This window comes from Stegodyphus dumicola, chromosome 4, assembly GCF_044657685.1.
Source record: "Stegodyphus dumicola isolate Sdum_Otavi_A_Nest chromosome 4, ASM4465768v1".
Lineage (NCBI taxonomy): Eukaryota > Metazoa > Arthropoda > Arachnida > Araneae > Eresidae > Stegodyphus > Stegodyphus dumicola.
Genome location: NC_140771.1, coordinates 140,155,916 through 140,176,946, shown reverse-complemented (window position 1 = coordinate 140,176,946; position 21,031 = coordinate 140,155,916). Strand labels below are relative to the sequence as shown.

The following is a 21,031-nucleotide window of genomic DNA, read 5'->3' as shown; positions in this document are numbered from 1 at the left end:
GATTTGAATCCCGAAGGACTATTAGTTTCGTTTTGGCATTTTGCGTCGGACTCATAAACGTCGGTTCACTTTTCAAACTGTTGCCACAAAATGTTAGAGTCCTGCATTATATTTGAAGAAATTAAATAATGAAAAATCTGCATAAATGTATGTATATTTCTCGTATTGTGATAAAACAACGGTACATAGAGTCATCGAATTTTGAATAACGTAATCCTCCAACGAATATGAGCATGTGGAAGACCAAATTTGAAATTTGAAATTTGTTTTATGATCGATTTCCTATGTTTTAAAACTTTGACGAATTTTTGATTAACAAACTCAAGGATTTCAAAGCGAGCAATGGCAACGTTGTGCAGAAAAAACATTTTTATCTCCAGCGCGTGAGTCTCTGTATCGGAAATTCTAAAGATATGCTCGTTTTAAAACTATTTTGCGATATTGCTGTTGCACTGGATCTTATGGTTTAAGTGCGAGGAACATGATATTTAATAAAGAAAGGTAACACACAAAATGTTAAAAAACGCCCCTTTGGACGTAATTTAAAATCTGAAACATTTCAGATTTTTTTTTTTTTTTCCTTTCCAAATTTACTACATTTCACAAACATGTGCGCCTAAAATTTATGTATGTATACTAAATGTACATTTATGTATAACTAAATACGTTTATGTATGTATACCAAAATATATGTATACGCCAATTTTGCGAAATTTTTGCTTCTCCATCACTTTCTTGTGCTACTTTTTTAGATATCAAAAATGTTTAATATAACTTAAAACGTTGATATTTTAAGATAATGCATTTAATATAATTAGTTTATAATAAAACATTAAGAAACATTTACAGTTGTACTTCGGCTTGAATAGAATTTGGCATCCGGCCATGCTGCGGCAGTCTTCAAAACAAAGAATAATTAAATTAAACATTTTGATATGTTCCTGTTAAAGTTATCCGAAGAATTCTTCGGATACTTTAAACAATTTACATCCCATATATAAATACTGTATTCATAAAATGATGATTGCTTTCGCAGATCAGCTAACTGCGTTCAGAACGCAAGCATTTTTTTTTCTTCGGCTTCTAATAACATCTCTTTCAAAGTGTTATTCGACAGAAGTTCATTCATGTGAAGCAACTGATTTATTACTGTTTTTGAATAATAATTTCAACATTTACATATACATTAGACACCTTCTTCCAGCTATGCATATGAAAATTCTCAGAATAAAAAAGATGACGTTTCTAATGCAAAGAAAAGTGGCCTTTACTTATGACAGAAATCCCTGCTGCACAGCGTTCATTTCACAGCTGGAATAGGCGGCTCTTCTTGAATTGAAAACATGTTGCAAAATCATCTACTTTAATATAGATATTAACATTATAACTATTTTTTTTCTTATCACGAGGAAATAAGGGCATAATGTCGATGATCATTTCAACACAAGAAGTTTCTCGAATATGAACGGTAAATGGAAATAGAATCCTATTTCAAGATCACTCGAGACCAAAGTTTATAGCATTAACTCGAGTAAGAGTGCATTCACAAGGGATAGCACTCCGTTCCTCTTCGGTATCTTTTCCTTCGCTGCATCTCAAGAATCTCCTTTTACAGTTATTTTATTCCTCTTGATTTCGCCAGCAAATAGTAAAATATGTTGCACTGAGTAAGCATAAGTAAATATAATCCTGTAAGAAATAAATAAATTCAAGTCTTTGAAGGCATGTGGTTTAAACTGAAACCGCTATTTTCTAGAATTTCTTTTTGTTTTTAAAACCGTTACTCTGAACGCTATGGCTGAAGTGTAAAATGTTGGCGATAAATGTCCAATACGGTATTCCGTATTTGGAAATGCTTTTTTTTCTGATGGTTTCTCAAATTCCGTATCATATACTTTTTAACTTAATAATTCATCAAAAGGGGAAACGTATATAGATGATATCCATATACGTTTTAGAGACTTTAGTATTTTTTGGAAGCAGGAGACTTGAAAAATGAGCAATGTTCTCACGGGAATCGAACCACGGACCCCTCGAATACGGGCCGAGGGTGCAGAACAACTACACCAAGAAGGCACGTGGGAGAAATACCTTACGTACTTCCCCTTTTAAAGGGCGACTGGGGTTTTTTAGGGGACCCTATCGCCAAATCTCGGGTGAGGAGAATCATCATCCAACACCCTTTTAGAACATTAGGTTAATTGGGAAAGCCGAAGAGATAAAAAATTGGCAACCGCCTTCGCCGGGAATCGAACCACGGACCTCTGTGTGCTGACCACTACACCACAAAGGCACGCTAGAAAAGCGGAAGAAATACCTTATATACTCTCCCTTTTAAAGAGCGACTGGGGTTTTTAAGGGACCCAATCGCCAAATCCTGGGTGAGGAGAATCATCATTCAACATTCTTTTAGTTCGGGCGCCACTGTAGAGACATTTGGTATTTTTTGGAAGCAGGCAAGATGAAAAATTAGCAACGCCTTCGCCGAGAATCGAACCAATGACCTCTCGGAATACCGGCCCAGCGTGCAGAACCACTACACCATGAAGGCACGCTAGGAAGGCGGGAGAAATACCTTATACATTTATTTATTAAACATCATGTTCTTCACACTTAAACCATAAAATTCAGCTCAAAAGCAATATCGCAAAATAATTTTAAATTGAGCATATCTTTAGAATGTCTGATACACAGTCTCACTATTTTTGCTCTACAACGTTGCCATTGCTCGCTTTGAAATCCTTGAATTTGTTAATAAAAAATTCGAACCCAAGTTACAAATAAAAATAAAGTTCCAAGTTATACAAAATATGAAATCGATAGTAAACGAAATTCCAAATTTCAAACTTGGGTTTCCAGATGCCCATATTCGCAGTAGGATTACGTCATGCAAAATTTGATGGCTCTAGGTACCGTTGTTTTATCATAATGCGAGAAACATACATACATTTATGCAGATTCTCATTATTTAATTTCTTCAAATATAATACAAGGCGATAATATTTGTTGGCAGCAGTTTGAAAAGTGAAACGGACATTCAGAGTGAATCGACGCAAAATCGCAAAACGAAAACAATAATCCCTCAGGGATACAGTCCTTTTGGACTAATAAATCTCATATATTATGTACTCCTGTTATAAACAGTGCTGTGTGTTTAAACAAAATATAGTTTAGACGGAATAAATTCAAAGCTATCTCTTAGTTTAATGCATTCGTTCTATTGATTTCCATTAAAAATAAGCCGTAATAAGATAATGGAAATGTGTAATTATCTTCTTATAAATAAATACTGAATGGTTGAAAATAGCAATGCATGCTAGTGTAGTTCAGAAGTTAAACGTCTGTACATAATGTTTCCCAAATATAACTTTGGACTTAAAATGAAATAAAGTTGCACAACGCAATTTATGGTTTAAAAAAAATCACTCTTTCTGCAAAGAATTTATGAAGCTGCTAACAGCAGGGTTTGGATTTAGTTTCGAGAATTGATGATTTGGGTATCTGAGGGGAAAAAAATCTACCTAAAAAATAAAATTTTAAAAAAAAAAAAAAAAAAAAAAAAAAACTTTCTTTGTTCGGCTGTCGATTCGTGTTGCCAATTGATGATATTAAAACATTTTTCCCCCCTTGCTTTCATTATTGGAGTTTTCATCTTGCTTTATCTGACTGCCAATAATGACGTCAAAACGTTACTTTTATCATTGATTTGCGGGCTTCCGCTTTTGTTTTATCATTAATCTACCAGTATTACATTGTTACTATAGAACAGAAACTAAATTTTTCTGTCCAAAGTAATTGAATTTCTAAGCAAAATTTACTGATGACTCAGATAAATAAAATACTTTTTTCTAACGCCTTTTTTACATTAATGTTTTTTAAATACTATGTTGATCACTGTTAGAAAAACAATTTACTAGGATAATTTTTCACATTTTTTCGGTAGCGCAGTAAGATTTATATCCCTCAGCTTACATCATCAGCTAAAATAATACTTAACATGCTGCAACGAGTTACAGTTGCAAACATGGACAACTGAGTACTAGACTGATCGCGAGGCCGGAAAAAATGGAAAAATGGTTTTAAATGCAGCATTGTTTCCATCAGCAGTCGGAAATTAAAAAAACTAATTATTTACAATGAGATATATGGAGACAAATTTGAAATAACAAGAAATTTGAGGGAACAAATTGAATCTGGTTATTACTGATGTGTACCACTCTTCAGTTTGAAGACTTGAATTTCCAAGAGACTCCATCTCACTTCTTTTAACCATTAGATTGTCGTTATATGCTGTGATCAAATACAAAGCCACATTTCTGACTTACCCTGTAGATAAATATTTCAATAATTATGTTAGCATTGGTCAATAAAGAATCAATACCTATGTTTGCAATTGTCAAAAAAGACTTTAGTTAAAATTTTGATGACAGTAAAATTGCCGTTTTGCATATCAGTTCTTTCAAATTAGTACTGAATTTTGGTTCAATATATAGAATTTCTATATAACTCTAACCAGAAATTTTTATTGACCTTTTGTGACAGTGAACTTTATTTCATTTTCCCTTAATTGTAGATTATAGTATTATTTGCAAGTTGCCTGAATTAATAATGAATATGTACTCTGTTGTAGTGGTGTTTCTTTATTGCCTTCCAATAGTAGTCTGAACTATGAGGCATCTTAGAAGGATTTGAAAATGATATTCGCTACTTTTTTGAGATATCTGTCTTTTTTGAAATATCATTTATTTGAGGTAGAAATATGGATATTCTGATAACAATGAAACTGTTCTTTTAATAATTAATTTTAAGGTTTGCTTTCGAAGTATCAGTTATACAAATTTTTGAAAGAAGCATCAAGGAGAAAATAATATTAAACCAAAACAGGAAAATTAATTAGGTGGAGAAAAATCAGATTTCTAATGAGCCGTTTTGTTAAATATTTGTCTTTCCTATTTCATCTATGTATTGGAAACATTAATTATTACTTCAAATGCATGTATTTTACTTAGCTGAACGCAGATAATTGTGTTTTCGAATAAGTAAATGTTAAAGAAATATCAGAGCATATATAGAGAGGAGCGAGAGAAGAAAATCTATCCTAAAAAGCCCTTTTTTTTTTTTTTTGCATTTTAAAAATAAAACCAAAGCAACATTTTTCGCAATTACATTTCCTTATTCATAAAAAAATTAATTTTAGCTTTATATTTCGAAGAATAATTACTATCTTTAATTAGTCACATTCCCCCTTCCCAAAAAAAGGGTACAGAAAGATGAAGAAAATGGTTCAACAAACAGATTACTGCGAAATTCCGGTTATGGAAATTCAATTAATTTCAAATTTTTCCGTTATGATTAGACACTTTGATGAAAAGACATGATTTTAATTTTTAAATAGAATGTATGAAAATAAATTCTGACTATGTAAAAAGAAATGTTTTTCGAAGCATATAAGAAATATCACAACATACTGAAACATAAAACAAAATAAATTCCAGAGAATTTGCTTAAATATCTCTTTCACTGGAATGCAAATGACACGGTCTAATAAATTAAATACGATAAAGTTCTCCAAAATTAAGTAAAATAATTAAAACGTTCCTGCGATAGCTCGCAATTTAATTTAAATAAAAGAAGTGCCTAAATAAATTTCTGTAGTTATTATTCAATTTATACATATTCATTTGCATACGAAGATTCTCTACATTTAGTTTACCTTTTTTCCTCCACGATCTAGAATCTCTTCGCGAAAAAGCGCTTTCTAGTTCAATAAAAAGACACTTTGCACAGTCGCATATAAACAGAGACATAGACACTTTGCACAGACATAAAGCACAGTCGCGAAAACTCATAAAATTTCTTGATTTAATATCTTTTACTATGCATTTGATAAATTTTCCTTTTATGTATCTGTAAAGAAAGGTTGCGTTTTTAATATCTTTTTTCTTCACAATTAAAAGATATTTTCCGGATAAACGAGTTTAACTGAACAGAGAGCTGCATCATCAGAGGGATTTCTAAATTCTACATGCCTAAATTTTAAACGGAGTTAGTGTTATATTCCCTCACTTTGCAGAAAATAAAGTTAATTTGCGACATCTTTCGTTAGCCTAAACTTTAGTTTAAATGAATCATAAATTTCATTTTGTTGATCCAACAACAGCTGCTCATGTATAAAGTGTTAAAAAGTTTGGTGTTTGGTTTATTTAATTATGGCAAAGCACACTAGGGCTATGTGCCTAAGAGGAGGATGCCTCGGGGAGGACTTTCTAAGAGTAATGACTCGTATACACGTTACACATGGGGAAAACCACGAAAACGCCCATGCAGCCAGCCCGTTCGCGGGATTTGAACCTCGGACCGAAATACCAGTGTTCAGCGACTTTACCGCTCGGTTACTAGTGGGCCAAAGTGTTAAAAAGATTGTGGCATTCAGCTAAGTGGTTAAATAGACTGTGGCACTCGGCTAAATGGTGAAATGAAAATCATCAAAGCCCGGTTCCTTATGACTATGGGTCTTACCTTGCTGAGTTTATGTAGCGAAATTCTTGGAACGAGAAAATACTTCTATGCCATATTAAATGTAGTCACGGAAACATGGTAGCATGTGAGAAGCAAAAATTTCCACAAACACTTTTTTTTCCAATGTTAGGTACTTGCCTATAATGGCATTAGCCACTCCTAAGGCCTCAAGTGGTGGCCATTTTATTGCAGAGGCATCTAACAGGCGGCCACCGTTACCTCCTATGAAGGGATAGACAATTTTTTGCATCCATGCTTTCTCCGGGATTCGAATACAAGCCCTTCGGTATCGCAGTCAGGCTCCCCTAATCACTGTACCACCTGGGCGGCTTTCTCACAAACTTTAATATTTTTTAACCATCGTCCAAGTAAAGACTAACTTACTAATTTAATCTATCTGTTGAATAACTGCCTGTAAATGCACCCTTCATATTTGCTTCTAAGTACATAAAGAAGCTAACTAATGTTTTGGGAGTCTCGCAATGAATTCTTTTTTAAAGAAATATTAGGTTTTTTTTTTTTTTTTTTTTTTTTTTTCTTTTTAGTGAGTTTTTAGCCTTCTCTTTACGTGAATAATCGCTATGTATTTCGAAAAATGACGATAATACTGTAAATAAATCAGATAAATGAATGCTTAGATGCAATGACTGGGAAAGAAAGAAAGCTTTTATGACATTCCATGTTAAAATAAAACATAAAAGACGCTGTACTCAAAACGCTGGCGTCGATAATACTTTATTAAATGATATGCGCTCCAATTTGCATATAAGTAGGCATCTTCGCATTAAGTTTATTGCGATATCAAAAACTTTTCACAAAACTAAATTTGACAAATTTACGCAGAGCGATTTGGATTTCTGCTCATCGTCAAGATAAAAGTTCAAGATAGGCTGTAAGAATTCATGAACAGGCAGCTGCGTCACTAATTACAAAATGCAACATTTGTCTTGTTATTGCTAATTCTCGCAGAAGTTTTTTCTACCTGAAGAATAGAAGAAAGAAACAATTCTAATCCCTTTTATATTTCTTTTATTTTATTTTTCAAAGTATAAATAAATAAGGAAAAAATGAAAGAACAGCATTAAGTAGTATTTTTCAAACGGCAAGAATTTATGCTATTTGTGGACTCCATGTCAGAAAGCAGGTATTAAAGAAAACCTAATTTGAATAAAAAAACAGGTTACATAATGCTATAAAAATGACTTGAAATAGTACATTATTTATAAAGGTAATAAAATAAATTTGAAAAATGAATTTCGTGGGGGTTGTCTCCTAAATAAAATAATGCAAAATAAAGGATATTCTAACAGTGTCTTAGTGAGGTGGTCTCAGATTCATGGCCCGCGGACCTTATGTGGACGCCAAAGCAATTCCATACGGCCCGCGAATATATTCCAATTATGTATTTGCTGAAATACAATACAGTATTCCAAAGATTTTAGTTTTTTTAACTCCGAGTTTACATTATTTTCGTTATCATTAAAAACGAACACGAAGAAGAAAACAGAAAAGTCTGTGTATTGAGCTAATTAAGGCACAGTGGGATATAAATCTCATTTAAATGCTTGAAGATAGGGATTTTATTAACTGTCATACTTGTCAAAAAATAAACATACTCAGTTACGAATGTTTGAAAGGAAAGTAATCCCTTTGTTTGGAAATACAAGTTTGAAGTATAATTACTGATCGTACTCTGCGATATTGGGAAGAGGTGTAAGAGTATTTTTGCGTAACTTTCCAGAACTCTAAAGTTTTTCTTTTGATAAATTAAATTTCATCAAGATATCACCGGTTCTGTGTGCATCCAGTCCACTACGAAACCATACGCATGCAAAAATATGTAAACAGCCTTTCTTTGCAGTTGGAAATTAAAACGAAAAGTCCACATTGATGAGGATAATTTCTAGTAACTTTCTTCAATGTTACAAACTTTATCAGAATCGAATCGCCAAGAAGTGTAAAGCTGTAGTGAGAAATAAAGAAATTTATAATTATTTATATACAAATATAAGTATTTTTATTTATGCGTCAAAGAAAATTTTAATAAATAAGAGGAAGAGCCTATAGGCTGTTATTATTGACTCTCTCAAGTGTTGTTCCGCTTGAAAACTTTTCTCTGAAAACTTTGAAAATTTTCGTAATGCTTTTCATAATTTGTTTATTACTGAAAATTTAGCAAGTTATTTGTTGATTACTTAAACATTTTAGAATTGTCCGAAATAAATGTGATCTGAAAATTTAATATTCAAATGTAAGCACATTTGTATTACACAGTGCAACCAACAAAACTGTCTTGCAGTAACCAAAGTTTAAAATTCAAATAGAAAATAAATATAATTTTTTTTGCTTATGTATGTTTATTTGTTTTAAATATTTTTCATTTTGTTACTAAAAAATCTGGCTCGTTAGCTACTTTCAGATCGTGGATTTGCTCCTCATGAAATTTGAGTTTGAGACCACTATCTTAATGTACACTTATAAACATTTTAAACGATGTTTCTTGTTATAAATTATCTTCTAACTTTTTGGAATCAGGCAATATATCTGAGGTTAAAATGATTTGGGAAACCTTTAAAACATAAATTGTTTTAGTTTCTACTATCCTCAGAAAAATGAATGATAAAAAAGTTACCTCTTCAGTTACATTCCTATCAAAGAGAGAATTTTATCTTGTCTTTAATTAAAGAACTTTATAAACTTTAGAAAATACATTAATATTACGTGGAACACCTAGAGGAGCTATATGGAGATTCAAGGTTCCATGGAATATAGTTGTAAGATGAATTATTTAAATTATTGTTTTAATACATTTCATTCTAGTTTACGCATCATTTAGCGCTTTTTTCCAATGTAAAAATGAAATTCGTTTAATAACATGCGATATGTTTAATATATTATAAAATGATATTTTAATTACATGTACTTTCTTTACTAATATAACACATTTTACTAGAATATTTCAGCGGTGACAGTTAATACCATTTTAACTTCATTTCATAGTCTTCTTACTGTCTATACTAAAGTACAAAGCAGCATAATGCATGGGAGAAAATTAAGATAACTGTAATAAAAAAACATGTTTAACTTTCTTTTCCTTCCCTACAAATTTCTTACTTTTTTTCGCCTTTAAATACGTCTTTATCAAAATAAAAATTTCGTTCATTCGTTTTCGTTGGTGCCGATAATACTTTTTTTCTTGCATTTTTTTTTTTCTGTTTATTTTTGTATGTACTTTCTATACTGCTTGCTTCTGAGCGTTTCTCTCCATGCCAAAAAAAAAGAAAGAAATATTCTTTGACGTTCCTTAGAAAAGATTGCAATGTGATTAATTAATTAATTATTATGCGTTCGATTCGTAATGTGATCAATTAATTGTTATGTGTACACAATATATAAAGTTTCGTTCAAGATGCTATATTGTGGGGCATAGTACATAGTAAATCATAATTTCGTGAAGCATTTTAAAATCTTCCAGCAAATAAACTATGGAACCAATACCAATGCCAGAATAGAAGTAAATTCAGTAAGTCCTTTTTTTTACATATTTTATAAATTCCAAATAAATCCACATTAACTGATAAAGCAAATACCTATTTGGGTTTCAGAAAACATTGACAAACTTCCACGACAAAAATAAATCCATATGTTGATATTCTTACAAAGCTCACGCACGTCCATATGTGGACAAATTATCATACTTAAACAAAAACATTAAAAGTTTCGCTGAAAATTGCTTTATAAACAACTTTATTGAAATTATTTTAGTTTTAATCAATAACCATTTGAAAATGTACATTCTTGTTATATTTATTATCCTAATAATGAAACCTCTTAATTGGCATTTAAATATGATATTTGAAAGTCACCACAAGTATTCTTAATCTTCTTTATATATATAAGCGGCTAAAGTGTGTGTCGCCGATAGTTTATTGTAGCCACTCAGAAAAATGAGCGCGGAAATTAACGTTTCGGCAGTTTTTAATTAATATCTCAACCGATTAAAGTCGTATGAAGATGAGAACGGTATCGATGGATTCGGAGAACTTTTTGGAATCCGAGGATACGCGTCTCGAATTTCAACTCGGCGCCGTTCCGTAGGTATTCGAGAAAAAAGAATTTGGCACGTAGCCAAATCCCTCTAATAGAGTAAACCCAAGAAAGAAAATGGAAAATGTAGGAAAAACGTAGGGGAAAATTAGTTTTAAATTAATATTTCGGCTAATTAAAGTCCCAAGAAGACGCGAATGGTCCAATTTGACCATTCGCGTCTTCTTGGGACGCGACCTGAGGAATCCAACGGTGTGCTTCGCTAAGTCCGGGAGTCAGCCGTTTCGGAGGAGATGATGTTACTTCACCCTATATATATATGCGGCTTAAGTGTCCGTTTGTCGCCGATAGTTTATTGGTTTTTGCGTAATTGTACTAGCCAATGGGGTGAAGTTGCCACGGCACAGGTTTTGCCGTTTCAATTGAGACGTAGACAATTTCCTGTAAAACTTGCCTTTGCTTTGACCCTCAATAAGTCTCAGGGCCAAACGCTTAAGCGTGTTGGCATTTTTTTACCTGAGCCTGCATTTGGACATGGCCAACTTTATGTTGCCTGTTAAAGAGTTCGTGAAAGAACAGACGTAAAATTAAAAATAATTTATGGTCCTTTGCAAGGCAAGCTTAAAAATGATGAAAAGATCTACACAAGAAATGTTGTGTACAAAGAGATCTTTATGTGAATTAACATTTTATTATTTAAATCACCTTTATTTTTTGAGCTAGCGGTGGCTGTTAAGAAATGTACCGCCAGTGGTTTCCTTCATTGCACTCTACTTTAAACAATTAAGCAAGTAGAAGGGGGAAACCCCGTGGGGCAGTTAGCAAAGGGACGTCCTCGCCGCCTACCCTGGGTAATTCAGTTTAAATTAGCAAACACCTTTGCACAAATCATTTTAATTACAATTTATAATATCTAAACAGCGGTCATTTCGTATGACCGGCGGGCCTTCTAGGATATAATAATCTATTTTCTATAGTTTAATTTTCTTTCTCTCTGATTATTTTTCTGCAAATTAATTTTATCCATTTTTTCTTTCCGGAATTATTATTTTGGCAAATTTTAAATTAAATTTTGTAGATTAGTTTTGCTAATTATTTGCTCCTCATTTTTCAACGGAAAATAAACAAGAACTTTAACCTCTCAAAATTGCAGTTGTTCAAACTTTCTTAAATATGAAAGGTATAATTGTAAGAAAATTGCTGAAAATGCAATAGTAATCAAAAGTCTGTGAGTCTTATTCATAAACCTTTGTTTAAAAATGGGGATTATATTCAAATTCGAAAAGGAAAATGTGACAAATAAATGAAACTGACGTCAAGGATATAAAAAACATTTGTTAATATTTGTTAAGTAGAAATATGTAATATGTGTAGTATTAAGTAGACTAAGTATAAATATGTGTAGTATTAAATTTTATGGTTTCGAAATATCCAGATGGGACAGTTAGAAAAATATTTTTCACAAATGGATTAAAAGCTAAATTTACTAAATGAAACTTATTTATAAATCAAAATACTGCTTCACTAAATGAAAGCAGTTATTTTATGCTTTGGAATACACGAAGACCTCATTTGTTCTTACAATATAATATGATTTCAAGCCGAATTGTAGAAAGCTCCACAAGATTTTGATAGCATTATGTTATATTTAGATTATAACTTCTTTAAACGTGTGTCTACCATATGATGTTGAAATGAATGAAACATGTAATAATTTGAAGGTGCTTGGTTTGGCAAATTTCCCTGTAATGAAGAACTTAACAAAGAATCTACATGAAATTTTAGCAGTATAAGGCTGTGCGTTATCGTGCAGTAGTATAAAACGCATAATTCCTCTATCTCTTCTGCTCAAATTTTTTTTACTAGATAACATCGTACTCAACACCGCTTTGGAAACTAATGATCTCAGCAACTTGCAGTGATGACGTTGTCATCACCTTATGGTAAGGTTTAAGAATTAGCCCCGAAAAAGTAAAAGTATGTGAAGAGTTACATATGACTAGAAATATTATGTTTAAATTTAGAATCAAACTAAAGTTTATTAAAAAATGTGAAAGTTATCAATTAAATTGTATATCTAATGAATGAAAACTCGTTGCTCTTGAACAATCTTCCTTCCATATAAACTCTAAGGCTTTTACATCTAATATAATTGGCAAAAGCTCAAACAGTGCAAACATAATTTAATATGGAACGCAACACCATTTTATGGATGGTTAAGTCACCACTGATAGTACAAACGTAATTCCTAGCAATTACAGCAAAGGTAGGTAATTACTTTGATTGCCGCAAAGCATGAAAGGCTATCTACCTTGCGACAGTTATCTTCGCTGAAGACATTCTAGAGATAATTCTAGATTGCTTTTCCGAAAGATATGCGCTTTGGGATTATCGCAAATATTCCCAGGAAGGTAGCCTGGAATCGAAGCTAGAAGTGAATACATTTTCATTTACTCGGTCACTGACAGCTGCTATTAAGAGCAGTTCGAAATGCCCAAATATTCTGAGTATTATTGCAAGGCTGGATTTACAAATAATCTGAGTAAGCTACTAGGTCTTTGTAATTGAACTTTTTTTTCAGGAGTTAATAAAAGCATAATATTTTACAAATGAAAATGTGCGATCTGATAGAAGTATATTTTAAGCACATTTTATACATTTTTAAATAGATGATCATTTATAGTGCTGTGTGCCATTTAAAATTTAATAGCAAACATACTACGCAACCAATGCCAAATGTTATTATAGTGAAATATAGGAGAGTTCACCAAATCAATTTTATATATTTCACAAATATTCAGTGTGTCCTATTTTGTTTATAGAGTGGCCATTCATGCGATAAGCCATTTCGTCCCAGAGGCGTGCCATCATATCATAACCACAGCATAGGCGATACCTGCTAGGTTCTTGTAGATCAGTGGGGAGTGTACATGAAAAATATAAGCTAAATTAAATCCGAAGTAACCACTGTATTAACGCATCATCTTCAAGTCTTGTTTGCATGTGTGTTTTGTCCAATTTAAGAGCAAATTGTTTATTCGGATACTCTCTCGAATAAATATATAGCTATGGAAAGTTTTGACTGAAGTACTCTCACAAATGGTCTTCGTGGTAGGCAGTCAGACAATTGACATGTTGGAAGGCAAAAACACCTCTGTTCCACGGATATCAGGCAGTTTTCGTTCAAATGCCATCCTCCAACTTTCATTCAAATGATATTACAACTTTTATTTTTAAGGCATCACCCAGTTTTCATTCAAATGACATCCGCCAGCTTTCATTAAGCTGGGATCGACAAACTTTCCGTTTTGTGTAAATAAACCTCATAGTGATGCATAAATATCTTATCTCCCGTACTGGCGAAGATTAACATACTAAACGTTTGTGCAAATTAATTTTTTTAAAACCTTAATTATGTTTCCTCAAAAACAGTGCAATGAAATTTGATATGATTTCTTAGATTTATTTATTATGAATTTTTAAAAAGCTTCATGTATTTACGAATAACTTTGAATATCAACCGATTTTATGCATAATTACAGTAGTATGTCATTCGGGTCAAACACGGAAAAGTAATAAATAGCATTAATACATTTTCAGCTTAAAAATTAAAATATGTTCTTTTATTAAACTAATGTACATAATTAATTACTCGATCATCAGATCAGTATAATTTTATTTTGTTAAACTATATTCAATACTATTTCAAACATTTTAGGGGTTTTAACATTTTAGGGGTTTGAAACGTTTTTGAGTTTAAAATGCCACCAACCATGAATCCCATTCTTAGCTGATGCGATACTATTAGGTCCGAAATCGCTCTAGGCATTTTTATTCGCGAAATAAAAGTTACTGTTTTATGTGGCTTATAAGTACTTTCTCTTGCTACGAGGTCCTTTTCAATTTTTCTCAAAAATAATCACTAGAGCTTTTATTTTTACATAGTAGCCAACATTATATTTAGCTAATTTTTTAACTGCAAAAAAACCGAATGATTCTTCCTGAATTTCCATGTAATGTGTGTTCTTTAGATTGGGAGTATGGATTTAAAAGCACATTTATATAAAATACGTAACATCATTTGCATGTATTAAAATAAGAAGAAAATCACGACATATCTTTCAAAGAAATAGTAAGATACAGCTTGCAAAAAACGCATTTAGCAAGCCTTGAAATTCGTTAAAAATGCAAACGTAGACATATTTCAAACGTAAATGCATATACTGTGGCCATTAAATAATAACTTTATTAATAATATATCAAGTTTGACTAGTTTTCAATCCGTTCTTAACGGCTCACATATTGAAGCCCAAAGATTCAAAAATTTAAGTGATTTATCTCTTCTTTCTTCAAACAATAAATCCCCCAGTTCCATCAAACATTTTGCTACAATTGAGAAACTGTAATATAAATTTAAAATAAATATCGATGATAAAACTCCATGCAACTGAAGTTACGAAAACTAATAGGTATAAGTCGTGATTATAAGTGAATTATGTGTGTGTTTTTTTCTACCTTCTAAACTATGGTACTCACGGCAAGAAGTGACGTGCTTTATCAGTTTCTTGAAATGCTGCCAAAGCTATTAACTAAACTTCTCTTTATGATGTCGACCGTTAATACCTCACGGAAACACGTACGCGATAACAAAAACCAACGTAATGGATAGAAATATTAACCTTCGCAGAAATAATGATAGCATGAAATTGGATAAAACATGTTGCAGCAAAGAAAAATTTAAGTGTATGTTACAGAAAAAATCTAATATTTTAACAAAGCATGAGTCAAATGAATCAAAAAATGAGTAAAATGAATCAAGCTTACCACCGTTTAAGCTTTAAAGCGATGTCATGAACCAATAATTGTCATTTTTATTCTGACCGTTGTTTAAATATGCCCCCCCACAAAAAAAACCCTCTCTAAAATATTTTGTTCTAAATTTTTTATTAAATGAAAGAATTCATTGAGAAATATATAAGAAAACATTAATCTCAACCATCGCAATGATAACTGATATTTCCATTTTCAGTTATAGCAAAATTTATCCAAAAACACAAATCAATCAATTAGGTCAAAGCAAGCAAACGTTATCAGTGTCTTCATGGAGGTATTCGATAAGAAACTGACTCATATTTATAACTAGCAGCTTCGCTTCCAGCCTTCGTCTGGCTTTTAAATGTACCCGAAAAATGGCTGAAGGAAACACCGAACGTTAAATTTAAAAATTGCGTAGAATTTTACTCTGCAGAACAACTTCATAAAAAAAAGCTATTACGTATAACAAAATTACAATGAAATAAGCAATATCCCTTAATACAAATATTAATTATCCTAATAAATAAATTAACCAACTTCCCTTTGCAAAATCTTAAGAACTCAAATGGTATAAAGGTTGTTAAGAACTTTGTTTCCTTAAAAAATCACTCAAAACTTTTCAATATCTTAAAAACAGTGAAATGAGCAATAAATAACATAAAAGAATACAAAAAACAAAAACTTCTGAAAAGCAAAGTATATTTAATGATATTTTATCTTATATTTTCAAGAGAAAAGAATTACAATGAAATAAGCTATATCTCTTAATACAAATATTAATTATCCTAATAAAAAAATTAACCAACTTTCCGTTGAAGAAAAAAAAATCATGCAAAACTTTTCAATATCTTACAAACAGTGAAATAAGCAAAAAATAACATGAAAGCAACTCAAAAAACATAAAATGCCGCGCAGAATTTCACTTTGCAGAACAACTTTATCAAAAAGAAAATCAATAAAAATGTATTATATATATAAAGAATGACAATGAAATATGCCAATCTCTTAAAAAGAGTGACATAAGAAATACGATGAAAAATTGTTGCCAAACCCATATTTCTAAAAGAATGAAACTATTCAAAATGATGCGATTTCATCAAAAATCTTTGAATAACAATAAGACTGTTGCCAAAATCACATTTTTAAAGATGTGAGAAGTATACTCGAAAGTTTCATTTAAAAAATTCTTTAAAAATACAAAATATTATTATTTTTCCAAAATTCTTTTTGTAAAAGCAGTCGCAAGGATGAAAGTTTAACGTGTCCAAAAATCAAAGAAAAATAAACTGTGCATTTTTAAAAATAAATTTTTTTAGAAAAAAATCCCGTTGAAAAGGTGTTAAGCTCCCTTTGTTAAATAAATTCGTATTTAATCGATTTATTGGAACACGAAATTTATTTTAAGTTCGTAAAATAGCTAAGTGCCTACGTTTCATGACGATGTGAAAATGGGGTGTGTAGAGTAAAATCTCGCTTTCCTATAGCCCATTATGTCTCAAAATGACGCTATTTGGTCACAAAACATAAAATAAAAATTTAAAAAAAATTCGAATTTCGAAAAAATCGCTTCGAGGTGCACTGGCTCTTGTTTAGATACACCCTATGTACCAAATTTCGTAGTCCTGGGTCTATTAGCTTACGCGCAGCGCGAACAAAAGACACACACACACACAGAGAGAAAGACTCTTTCTTTTATTATATGTAGAGAAGAGATAGAGATGTACAAGAAGTAAATCAAAACTCAACTCGAAAGATATAGAGCAGTTTTTCGCAAGTCTTTAAATGATATTAAAGGAATGAAATAAGATTGCATCAAATCAAGAAAAAAACCTGAATTAAAAAATTTAAATTTTTTTTTAAATCTGAAATGTTTCAGATTTTAAATTACGTCCAAAGCGGCGTTTTTTAACGTTTTGTGTGTTACCTTTATTTTTTAAATATCTTGTTCTTTGTACTTAAACCATAAAATTTTGTTCAATAGCAATGTCGCAAAATAATTTTAAAATGAGCATATCTTTAAAATATCCGATACACAGTTCGACGCGCTAAAGATAAAAAGGTTTTTCTGACACTGTAGAGTGTTGCCATTGCTCGCTTTTAAATCGTTGAGTTTGTTAATCAAAAATTCGTTGAAATTTTACGAAATATGAAGGTAATAATAAAACAAATTCCAAATTTCAAACTTGGAATTTCTGATGCCGATATTTGCAGTAGGATTACATCATTCAAAATTATATGACTCTAGATATCGTTATTTTATCACAATGCTAGAACTATACTATACATACATTTATGCAGATTTTTCATTATTTAATTTCTTCAAATATAATGCAGGACTCTAACATTTTGTGGCAACAGTTTGGAAAGTGAACCGACATTTATAGTATTCCGACGCAAAATGCCAAAACGAAAGTAATAGTCCTTCAGGGGCTCAAATCCCGTTGGACTTGTTTTATTATCGATTTCATATTTTGTAAAACGTTAACGAATTTTTGATCAAACTCAAGGATTTCAAAGCGAGCAATAGCAATGTTGTACAGAAAAAACATTTTTATCTCCTGCGCGCGAGACTTATAAGGATATGCTCAATTCAGTATTATTTTGTGATATTGCTCTTGAACTGAATTTTATGGTTTAAGTGCGAAGAATGTGATATTTAATAAAGATAGGTAACAGACAAAATGTTAAAAAAAACGCCCCTTTGGACGCAATTTAAAATCTGAAACATTTCAGATTTTTTTTTTTTTTTGAATTTTTTTTCAACAAATTCAAGTATATTAATATTTTTTGGCATTGTACAGAGGGTTTATAATATTTTTGTATCTTCAACGAAAAAATGGGATGTCCGTTTTGATCTTTAAAATGCTATGGATACACGATAGTCATTAAGAGCAAATGCTGTAAAAGAATTAGATCTACAAATAACATACTGAAACTACAAATAACATAATACTGAAAGATATGGCATTAAATCACAAATCTTTGCAATGGGCTGAAAATAGCAGCATTTTGAAACAAATCAATTTTAAATTTTTATGTTTGTTATCTGTGTGGAATTTAATATTGCAAGAAATGGAAAAAAGTAAATAAAGCCTTGCAGTCAAAAACCATAACAGTCCATAAAGTCGCACCTTAATAGAAGGAATGTCTTTCATTACAGGAAATGAGAGAAAGTATTTCTCAATGCATTATTTGAAAAATGTAAAACTTCAGCTTTAGAAATGAATATATCATCAGAATTTGGAGGGAAACGAAAACGAAAAGTTAATAAATCAAATTGTGAGGAATCAATTGATATAAATTGTAGTTTTTCAGAAAAATATATTTTTATAGAAATTGAAAACGTGTACGACGTTTTAATTTCACAATTGAAATGGCGATACGAAAAGTTAAATGAAATCTCTTCCGATTTTCATTTTCTAACTGGTGAACAATTAATGTCATTAGATTTAAGTAATTTAAAGGCATCAGCTTATAACTTAGCACTTAAATATCCAAATAATATGAATCCTGAAAAAATTCAGCCAGGAATACCTAATTTTAAATACCATGCTATTTCAATAATTCCGGACACAAAAGCAGCTACAAGCGTAAAATTTTTTAAAATAATTTACGATTATAATTTAGTTCAGTCCTATCCGAGTTTGGAAGAGCGTTAAGAATTTTGCCGATTAATATCCGATTTCTGCAACGGTTGGGAAAAAAATTTAACATGAAAATTCTTTCACAAGCAATTATGGCAATTTGCATGCATAAAATTATATCTTTATCTCTTAAAAAATCTTAAAACTAAAACGCTCTAATATAATCTTATTCAGTTTAGCAGAGTTTTGAATTAAAATGGAAAAAAGTTTAAACGAATACTGGAATGTTTTTAAAAACATTATTCAGCAAAACATTTTTCAGTTGTAATTTAATTATTTTTCTGTTACATTTAATATTAAATTAATTTCTGCTGTTCTTAGTGAAATTGTTGATTCCTTTCGTTAAGATACTTTGCGGAAATTATTTTGTTCGTTATCACTTTCCACGAAATAAATTCACTAATTTCGGAAAATGTTTGCTTTATTAGCGGTTCCATCAAAAAAGAACTCTCAAGCATTCCTTTTGTAAGGAATTCATTCCAAAATGTTTGTATACTATAAAACATAATTAAGTTTAAATAATAATGCATCTCTTTTAGACCAGTGCTCCGCAACCAGTGTGCCGCGGCACACTGGTGTGCCATGAGTAGGATATAGGTGTGCCGCAATCAAATACATGTATTTGACATTTTGCAATTTTTTATCATATATTTAATACACAATGACAATTTTTTTCCTTAATAATGTCTATTTTAAATGTTTATATATATTTCACTGTTGTGTGGTTGTGTGTGTGATTGTAAGTGTGTCGGCATTTGAATTTTTTCGGCACTTTCTTGATAACTCGGAACTCTTTGGTGTGCCACGAAATTCCAGAAAGATTTTTTGTGCGTCGCAGGTGAGAAAAGGTTGCGGAGCACTGGTAATTTAATATATGGTTCTTTCAAGTACATAGAATATAATTTGTTTAGTCATTCTGGAATCTTTATGCAAACATATAAAACTGCTCCAATCTAAATTTTGCTTCTTAGACAGCAAAGAAATTCGTGTAGTTGACATCGCAACCAGATTTAACATGTACGTGTTTGTAAAACTTCAGACTCATAAAGTTTCCTGTTTCTAATGCTACATCCTTGAAGTGCTCAACAAGTTATTTTTATTTTTTCTAAAGCGAAAGTTATTAATATATATTTAATATGCCCATAATTTTTACAATAGCAATGCGGATATAATATTTTTAAAGTAATGTGTTTTAAATAGCTTTATATTCTGGTTTAAATATTTAATTTATGAGAAACACTTCAGAGCTGTGTACTGAAATAGGTAAGTCTTTAGTGGTTTGCAAACTTATTTAACCTAACCTGATTTAAATATTCAAAATTTATGATTTTTTAATTTTTCGTGTCTGTTACATTTATTATAAATTTTACGTCATAGAGGCATACTGAAACATCAATCAAAGCAATATTTACGCACATATTTAGCCTTAGAACGCTTTATATACATTCCCATGAAAATCTGAGTAGAAATAGTCAAAAGGTAACAGCAAAATTAATATTTTTATCCTGCACACTTTTATTCAACCGGAACAGGTTACTCAGTGTCATAAACTGCGAAGTGACATGAGTGGGGGTGGACGCCGAGAAAATCAGAGAAGAGCTATGACTAAAGTGGGAAAAACAAAAACCAAAAAAAAAGTCTGTTTTACCATTGGCCGGTAGCAAGAGGGGCCTGCACAGGTACAAATCCATTTCGTCGCTCGGTGCGGAATGACGCTCATTTACCTTCGCTTTCGTGTTTATTTAGATACACAAGCGCGACAGAAGCGCTCGTGTGGAAGGTAGGAGGGAGTAGCCCTGATGTTTACGCTATCTCTGCCCACACGAGCATTTCTTTTTTGGCCATGAATCGGCCCAGTAGTGGCTTATGACAGCGAAAAATTGGAAGGGGAGAGAGAGAAGGAGGCATGGTGCGGTGCGCACGATAACTGGGACAGCGTAATACCATTACTTCCTCTTTCATTCCTTCGAAAATCAAAAGGATGTATTAATGGCTGCGGCGGATGA

General features: G+C 31.5%; 1 protein-coding gene across 1 annotated transcript in view; it reads right to left on the bottom strand.

The window, feature by feature from the left end:
- Positions 1 to 20,812, bottom strand: part of LOC118180950 (uncharacterized) — an 833,338-nt gene extending 812,526 nt beyond the window's left edge. The window contains exon 1 of the mRNA XM_085815557.1: positions 20,674 to 20,812. Within this exon, the coding sequence (XP_085671683.1) occupies positions 20,674 to 20,716 (43 nt within the window). The 5' untranslated portion in view covers positions 20,717 to 20,812. The remainder of the gene's footprint in view (positions 1 to 20,673) is intronic.
- Positions 20,813 to 21,031: the final 219 nt, after the last annotated feature.